General features: G+C 40.0%; 1 protein-coding gene and 1 non-coding gene across 6 annotated transcripts in view; one reads left to right on the forward strand and one right to left on the reverse strand.

Moving 5' to 3' along the window:
* Window positions 1–3,019: 3,019 nt before the first annotated feature.
* On the forward strand, window positions 3,020–3,101 carry TRNAS-GCU (transfer RNA serine (anticodon GCU)). Its single transcript has one exon. It is a non-coding gene; the product is annotated as a tRNA-Ser (tRNA).
* A 2,795-nt stretch (window positions 3,102–5,896) lies between these two features.
* LOC140329571 (toll-like receptor 5) overlaps window positions 5,897–8,542 on the reverse strand; it is a 37,478-nt gene continuing 34,832 nt past the window's right edge. For 4 of the 5 annotated variants that reach the window (XM_072409931.1, XM_072409927.1, XM_072409929.1 and 1 more), the window contains 3 exons: window positions 8,122–8,188; window positions 7,616–7,713; window positions 5,897–7,175 (listed from right to left, as the gene is read on the reverse strand). In XM_072409931.1, coding sequence (XP_072266032.1) covers window positions 6,978–7,175; window positions 7,616–7,713; window positions 8,122–8,188 — 363 coding nt within the window. In that variant the 3' untranslated portion in view covers window positions 5,897–6,977. The remainder of the gene's footprint in view (window positions 7,176–7,615; window positions 7,714–8,121; window positions 8,189–8,542) is intronic. The other variant, XM_072409930.1, reaches the window with a different exon arrangement.

The following is an 8,542-nucleotide window of genomic DNA, read 5'->3' on the forward strand; positions in this document are numbered from 1 at the left end:
GGTGAAAGTGACAGGACCTGGAAATGTTCTGAATATGGGGGGTAAATGAAAGGGCAGAATTGAAAGTGATGGCAAGACGACATGCCTGGGGGTAAGGACGAATAACAGTGTTGTTAACAGTTAGGAATATGTCAGGGGGAAATTTGGAATGTGAGGGGGGGATGATGAGTAGTTTATATGGGGCTGGGTTCTGATGCTAATTATAAAGAGTGGCACTGCATTGCCCCAACACACATGATGCACATTACTTTGCCTTATTGCAGTGTAGTGGCATCAGTGAGACATTGGACTCAGGTGTAGAGGTGTAGACATTGCCAGGTGTAGAGAAGAATAAGATCCCCATTCATTGCTCCCCATTCACCATTTCTTACAAGGCCACCTAGACGGTGCCCAGCCTGGAGTACCATGGCCAACAGGGGTGGCATGTGTAGAGGGGCTCCATTATAAAGATTTCCTCCCACTTAAGGTAAGTACACCTGTTAGACCCTTGTCGCTGAGACAAATGTTCATGATCATCTCAGGTGAAAATCCAGCGTACAGTGATCCTGCCATGTCATTTAGTGCTTCTCCGTCATGGATCACGAAAGTGGGGGTGACTGCTCCCTATAAGGGAGGATGTAACAAGCTGCCTCTTGCTCCTCCTCCCCCCTCTACTGTCAGTGGAAATGATCACGAAAGAGCAATCCGTGCAGCAGAAATTGTTCAAAGGAACTCTTTATTTAAACACCCTGACCCTTTTCATTGCTGGCCTCTCCTTCCAAAATTCTGGCTGCTTCTTAAACAAAGATGCCCATACTTGTTCTAGGTCCCGAAAAAAGCTGGACATAGACGCTTCATAACAGTTGTTTGAAATGATCATTAAAGATCATTTCCAGCAACAGTGAATGATCATTGTACAGACAGAGCTGTTCATTCTATGAAGAGGGGAGGAGAAGGGTGACCAGGAGACTTCCACTGTGTACTCCCCATTTGGAAAGAGCAGTGATTATTCCTATTGGTCATTCAGTGATCTGGCAGGACGGATCACTAAGTGACATTTAGACATTCTTTTCTTGGTCAGTAGAATAAATCTATAAATTTAGCATCTGTACTCTATCCCACCTCTTAGATTGTAAGCTCTTCGGGGCAGGGTCCTCTCCTCCTCCTGTGTCACTGTCTGTATCTGTCTGTCATTTGCAACCCCAATTTAATGTACAGCGCTGCGTATTATGTTGGTGCTATATAACTACTGTTTGATAATAATAACAGAGAGCCAGAGATAGCCAGGTAACGAAAAGGTAATCAATAGCACCTCTCTTTCAACGTGGATTCCTTTAAAATTGTTAAACTGATTTGCTTTACCATACTGCCACCTAGTGGACACCGGCAGAATTGTTATCCCTGGCTGAGCTTTGAGCGACCAATCAGATTTTGAGATCTAAGGAAAGTGAAAAAAGAGAACTAGATTAATTGAAAAAAAAGGATGATACATTAAAATCTAAATAGGTGCAACTTCATGACATAAAATAGGTTTTAATGTGATTCATTGTACAATAAAGTTGTGCAGTGTTCTCATCATGTCAGACCCACTATGTACTGAACACAAATGGCATACTGTATAAGGAACACCCAACCTACCTTCCCAGTCCCAGACATTTGCAAAAAAACAATATCAATGTCACATATCCCTCGCTGTCCGTTAAATATACTGAACACTTGAAAGTGTCATTGCACAAGAATATACCTGTTGATCCTGCCAGAAATTTTGCAAGCTGAAAGGCCCCTGTATTTTCTGCCTTTTCCCAGTTCTCCAACTACAAAAAACTCCCCCTATGTTGTGGAGATAAAAAGAGTGGGAGGTTTCCATAGTCAATAAAATACATATTTACAATTCATAGAGTGAGCATTGTCACCTGGGTACAGGAAGAATGCTACAGGGAGGATCAAGAGGTGAAAATAAATGGAAAGAAGGATGAAAAAAAGAAAACTAATGCAGCTATCACATCTGAAAACAAGCAAGATATATTATTGAAACTTTTATTCTTGGATTTAGATACCATTTAGACCTAAACTCCAGGCAGATATAAATGCTTACACAGCTCTGTAATCATTATTACATTATTGTATAATATATATAATATAGTGGTAAATGTAAGTAGTGTAAGTCAATGAATTTCATTTCATCAGCCCCTTCCAGTTCCCGAACAGCAGAGCTCAGACTAGGAAAGGAAAAAGTAATACGAAAAGCATACTGATAGGAGGAAAGTCCAGAGCGACCAAGGCATGAGCTCATCACTTTTTTATTGCTATCTTTTCTCTGGCTTCAGGACAACCTGGGCTCTGAAGAAGTAGGTTGAATGATGTTGGCCATCATAACAAGGACATCTAGTGGCGGTAAACAGTACTGCAGGGGTAATGTTTGGATCAACTGAACATTGCAGAAAAAGCTGGTGTCATCATTTATTTTTTTACAAAGCTTTTCATTTTTTTTTATTTTATTGTTAGCTGGAGTTCTACTATAAATCAGTTTTCTAATATTTATCTATACAGTCAGCATGTATCTCTGCATTGGCCATCTTCATCAATTCAAATCATTCTTTCATTTTCCATTATATTTACACAATACCTATTTCCTTAAATTTAATGTATATAGAGAAGATTTTAAAAATTTAATATTTTTATTTACATCTTTTACACAAGATGCCCTGTTAGAGTTTCCTACTTTGTATTTTTTTTTTTTTTTGATTAACAATAATTGTGACATAAATCAATTTATTTTACTTTTTAAGCCTTTATAATAAATTAATTTTTGAAAACAAAAGCATAAAAATTGTATAAAATGTGCCTGATCCATGGATTGTCTTTCTGTAGGCATTTGATTGGTGCAGATATCTGTGAAAAGGTCCAAACACATCTCTCCTAGATTTACAATGCAAAAATAAAAAAATACTAAGAATTCAATAAATACAAAGTATTTCCTCCTCCTGTAATCTGATGCATAGAGCTTGTATAAGAGCTGCAGGCGGAACAGGAAGCAGCTGACGAGGTGGCCGAGTGGTTAAGGCGATGGACTGCTAATCCATTGTGCTCTGCACGCATGGGTTCGAATCCCATCCTCGTCGAATTGACTTTTCCTTTATTGCTAGCTTTTATAAAACTAAAAAATTCGTCCACGTTGTTAGATTTATTTCTACACGTTTAAAATTACTCAGTGCAGGATTTTATCTCTCTTTGGAATTATTTATGACAATCTAACTTTTTAAAGTTCAGGCTGCTTTTAGATCAATCTAAAGCAGTGTTTTAACCAAATAAATGAAAATTTGTTGTTATTTTAAATGAGAAATAATTACCCGTGATATGTTATCTTCATTTGATCTGATTTCATTTATAGAAATTGAAAATTTCAGTTCAAGTACTTCTTATAGGGTGACAACTGTTTTCTGTCTGCATATGTTCTGATTTTTAGAAATGGGAAAGGGGGAAATTTTAGCTCAAAGAATGTAGACAAATTCCACACCCACATTTTTGTTGGTCATGAAAAATGAATATACAAAAAATGATTGTTTAAACTAACAATATTTTCTTTATAATAACTTATATGATGGGAGATTTATATTTTTCTCCAATCGTGTCATCTTGCCATACTCTTCAGCAGGAAGGCAGCTCATGGTGTACAGTGTAGATGGCATGCAGATGAGACAGCACATGAAGATGAATATAAAAAAATGACAATTGCCTTAGATACATTGGCCCTGATTTATTAAAGCTCTTCAAGGCTGGAGAGGATACACTTTTTTAAGTGAAGCTTGGTGATCAAGCAAACCTGGATCATAGTAGACATTTGCTATTTTCTAGCAAATATTTTGAATCTTGGACCAGATCCATTCCAGGTTTGCTGGATCAACCAGCTTCACTGATGGAAGTGTATCCTCTCCAGCCTTGGAGAGCTTTAATAATCAGGCCCATTGTGCTCAAGCAAATTAAATATCAGGGTTTAGGGGTTGTATATTCTAGCTTGGGTGGTTTGCTGGTGGTTCCTCTGTAGTTCTGGAACAGTTCACAGCCAATCAGCTGCAGCCGCCTGCGTACATTGTGATGGATGGTTAGCATTAAACTCCCCTGTGACTGTGTCACCACCATTTAACCAGTGCACACATAAACAATCCCTAAACTAATTGGATTGTATGGGTAAGCACTATTATAAAGGAGATTGTACAATCCGATTGACAGCTGGCAATCAAATCCGATCCACAAATGGCCATTATAGTGGCCCCCGGCAGACTCTGAAAGTCCATTTTGTTTGCTGAAGTTTTAAAGTGATTGTAGAATGTTTAAACCATCAAATATTCTAAGAAACAATCTTATCTGATACTTGTATAGGATCTGCCCTCCTACCAGCTGCTGCAGATCCTGAATGTTTGTGTTTCTCTGATAAGAGGGTGCAGATAAGACGGGAAATCACATGGAAGAGCCATGCCTACACATCACAGGACTCCTGGGGCAATAAAACATTTGTTCAATCAGACAAAATAATAAACCCTCTGACAGGTGAAGAGATGACATTGACAATCTGGTTACAATGTTTACATATATTTGGCAACAAGTGAACAATCAGTTCCTGAATGTGTTGGAAGCAGGAAAAACAGGCACATGTAGGAATCTGAGGGCCACTTACGAGGGCCACATTGTGATGGCTGGATGACTGGGGTCAGGGTATCCCCAATGTGGCAAGGTGTTCCCGATATGCAGTGGGTCGTATCAACCAATAATGGTCCAAAAAAGGACAACTGGGGAACCTGAAACAGGGGCATAGGGCTTGTTAATAAAGGGGAAGTCTAACCCATCAGGGTGCTCTATAGAAGGAAAGCAAGCAGGGGCAGTGTGAATGAAATGATCTGCTTCCAATATTTTGGAGCCAGATAGCCCAGGACACCTTCATGTCTTATAAAGTCCATGTGTTGATGGATCAGATCTGTTTTGATTGTATAAGGCTTTCTACACAATACCAGGTAGATGTTTTAATTGTATTATTCAGGATGAATTTCAAGATTAAGGGTCTTTAGATTCTTGTCCCCCAGTGATGAAATGACCATTGCTTGACCAACCTACTGGTATGTGCAAGGGATACTTGGGGTCTCATTAGGGAGAACAATGATAGAACTTTTAGGCATGGGAGCGGGGCCCCAGGAAGAAGGCCTAGTATGGGGCCCAGAAATTTCTGATGGCAGTCCTGGGTATTTGTACATCTCGCCCTGAGAGGGTCGAGAAAGCAGGTGGTGGGTTAAGTCTTTATGAACACCAACTATAACCTTGTGTTGCTCTAGGAGGAATGGCTGAAGTGACACATGTATAGTAAAAGGCCCATACCTTTGTGCTGTAGCCCATATTACACTATGCATGTTCCATTAGAGAAGTCAATTCATTTTAAATTGAGCTACCAATGTACCAAGGTCCTAGAGAGAATTATGAATACAAAAGTACATTATATGCATTGAAGCTAACTGCAGTGCAGATCTATCAGTGCCTACTGTATCTGTGCCTTGGCGTGCCATTCAGAACACTGCTAACCAATGCACAGAGCGGCATGCATTGCATTAATGAACAATAAAGCATGCTGTGTGGATGGTAAAAAACAATGGATAGGTGTGGAAGTAAAGAAAAGACAATTGATACGTTTGAAAGAAGCTTAAGGAAAGTTTATACTGAAGAATATCCCTGCTGAAAGATACCAATTGCCTGGCCTTACACTGATCCAGAGGCTTAGTAGTTCCTTGCCGGTTTTTGGAGAATAGCAATGAAAGGCATGCAGTTTGGGAGAGAAATCCTTTGCTGCGCTGTCACCAAATGGGTGCAGCCATACCCTAAAATGTCAATGCAATAATGTTGGTACTACTAAGGCATGCTAATAAAAAATGTTGCAAATACAATTTATTGTTGGGTGTAAAATATATCATAATAAACCGGTAAGTATCCATGCAGATAAACTCTCAGAAGTGGACAATACTCCTCCTGAGCTAACCATCCAAAAACATGCAGGACACATGGAAAAACAAAAAGGGGCCTAGAATTCACAATCTAGAACATTGCCCACCTATAGCCACATTTGCTGCTCCCCCTGCTTAGATATTGCAGCCATTGCAAGGATTCAGCGCTTTCAATGATGGAACATGTGATCTCCTACCAGAATGCATAGCTTGGTCCTAGTAAGTCAATTGCTAGACTTGAATGCTGACATCCGGCCAGAAGAACAATATAATTAACACTGTGTATGCTCTGACGCCATCTGGTATTGACCTTACATAGGGGAAGGAGAAAGCAGGGAAGCATACATGTAGATTTTTGAATGGTAGCAAGACCCTGAATGGGAGACATAGGTACAGAATTGTAATCTGTATTTAACACTGCATGCAACAATGATTGTTTAGAGGAAGTTACGGTATTTATACCTCTGTGTTTAGGCTGGCAGTGGCTCCAGTACATTCAGCAACTTGACCTTTCCTCTGTGACCCAAAGTCCCAGATATAACTCCCAACATCCCTATTTAATAGATTATCTTCCTACCATTGTTCTCACCCATGCAGTGTACAGAAGGTGGGGATAGTAAGCAGGAAAAGGTTACATTTGCATAGTCTCTGCCTTTTATCATTAAAAGCCATGGAAAGGCTCCCTCGTGCTTTCAACATACACCGAATGCAGAAGGCGGTGAGAGTGGAATATAATAAGGAATATCCAATGGATACATTGGGAATCATCAAATGTCACCCTGCTCCACTCCCTTTATAACCGGTTTTCCACCCATTCCAATCTGTTTCATATCATTAGATAAATGCTACAGCCATCAATATATTCTTCCCAGTGGGTACCCTCAGGTTGGCTTCCCGGCCTTATAAAGGTCCAGCTCCACCCCTGGTATGCACCAACTTTAACCATTGTCCTTCTTTTCAGATTTTTTGTGACCATGATTCAGTTCCGGGTTTGAGTGCACAAAGATAACTCTTTTATTTCTCACTCGGTGGAACATTGGACTGTTGAGTCTCTGAATCCACATGATACTTGTCTTCTGCATCTAGTGCGGTCTCCTGGCTTTGGATGGTTCCATATTCCATGCTCTGCATCTGTAGGTGATCCGTCTCACTTTGGACATTTTTCTCTCCCATTTCCTCAATATAAGCACCTTCATCTTCATCATCGCTGTCCTGAATAAGCAAAAAAGTATGTTTAGAGTGGAACAGGACAACCTGCTTACTCCTAATGGCAATCTCGTACTGGAAGCCTGAATATCTTTATCTTGGTGGGACCCAGAAACTAACCTGCTCACTATGATGACCAAATGTTGGGGAGATGGGCTTGCAAACATTTTTTCTCTTCTTTTTCTTTATTTTAATCAATTTACAGAAGAAGCTCAAGGTGGGCATTTTCCAATCTGGTGATGTACGCTAGTAGGTCAGTGACATACAGGAGGTGGGGCACCGTGCACCCTGAAGGAAAGTGTGGCCACTGCTTATACTGTGTGCTCATATAACCCATCAGGGTCAGGTCGAGCAATATAAGACAATATTGTTTTATTATTTATGATTTAGAACAATTTCTTTGCTTGGGCTGTTTATTTGTCCGATGAAGTCTTTGATCGTTTTACCTGTTCCTGTGCCCGGGTGTATTCATCTATGGCATACTGATATTTGGGAGAATTCAGTCCAAACAAATTTGCTAGTTTCCCTCCCAGGTAATCACACGCTGCAAGAGAAAAGACAAAAAGTCGCTATGAAATACATGTGGGGTGGAGGAGATCTGCTTTTAGAATCTTTGAGGGTGGTTTGAATATCGAGATTGTCACTTTGCTCTGATGAAGCAACTAATGTGGTGAAACGTGTTGGAAATTTTGAGAACAAGAGAACTATAAATTTACCTGGCACTGGCAGAAGCACAAATGGGCTTTTCTGAGCATTTAATATATAGTATAAAATATTTATTATATTGTACGATAGAAGTAACCATTTTTTGCATTAGTAGGAACACAATTTACCTCCAGTTTATGGCAATTAATAGACAATCAGCAGCATATGAATAATTCGGAGAATGTTATAAGTGGTTGTGTCATATTAGCAGTTGTAGTGAATTTAGGAGATACATTTGAATACTTACTGAAAAAAGCCGTGGTGGTAACTCGGAGTAGCCAGAACTGTAAGTATGTGATCCAGCTCATCTGCGTCTGCCAAAAAACAGAGCAAGAATATTGTTACTGCTCAAAATGGCATTTTCCAGAATTCCATGCAGGTGGAGCAATGTTCTGTATTGCAGAGACAGTTGTACCCATTGGATAATGGTAAGTCTATAAAATGAACCCCCCGACAGACTGTTAACTTTTAGGAACTGGTGAAATCTCTGAGTTCCCGAGGGCTCCCAGCACCCCCGCATCAGGTCTGTGGCCATTATGATTCTCCTTCATATTTTTTATGAAAAATGAAACAGGAGGAAATGGAACACCTAAAACTCCCAGATTGATACCATGTTTCCCCAATGATAAGGCATTCCCATCAAATAAGCCGCCCCCCCCCCCCCCCCC

Source organism: Pyxicephalus adspersus, chromosome 4 (assembly GCF_032062135.1).
Source record: "Pyxicephalus adspersus chromosome 4, UCB_Pads_2.0, whole genome shotgun sequence".
Classification (NCBI taxonomy): Eukaryota; Metazoa; Chordata; class Amphibia; order Anura; family Pyxicephalidae; genus Pyxicephalus; species Pyxicephalus adspersus.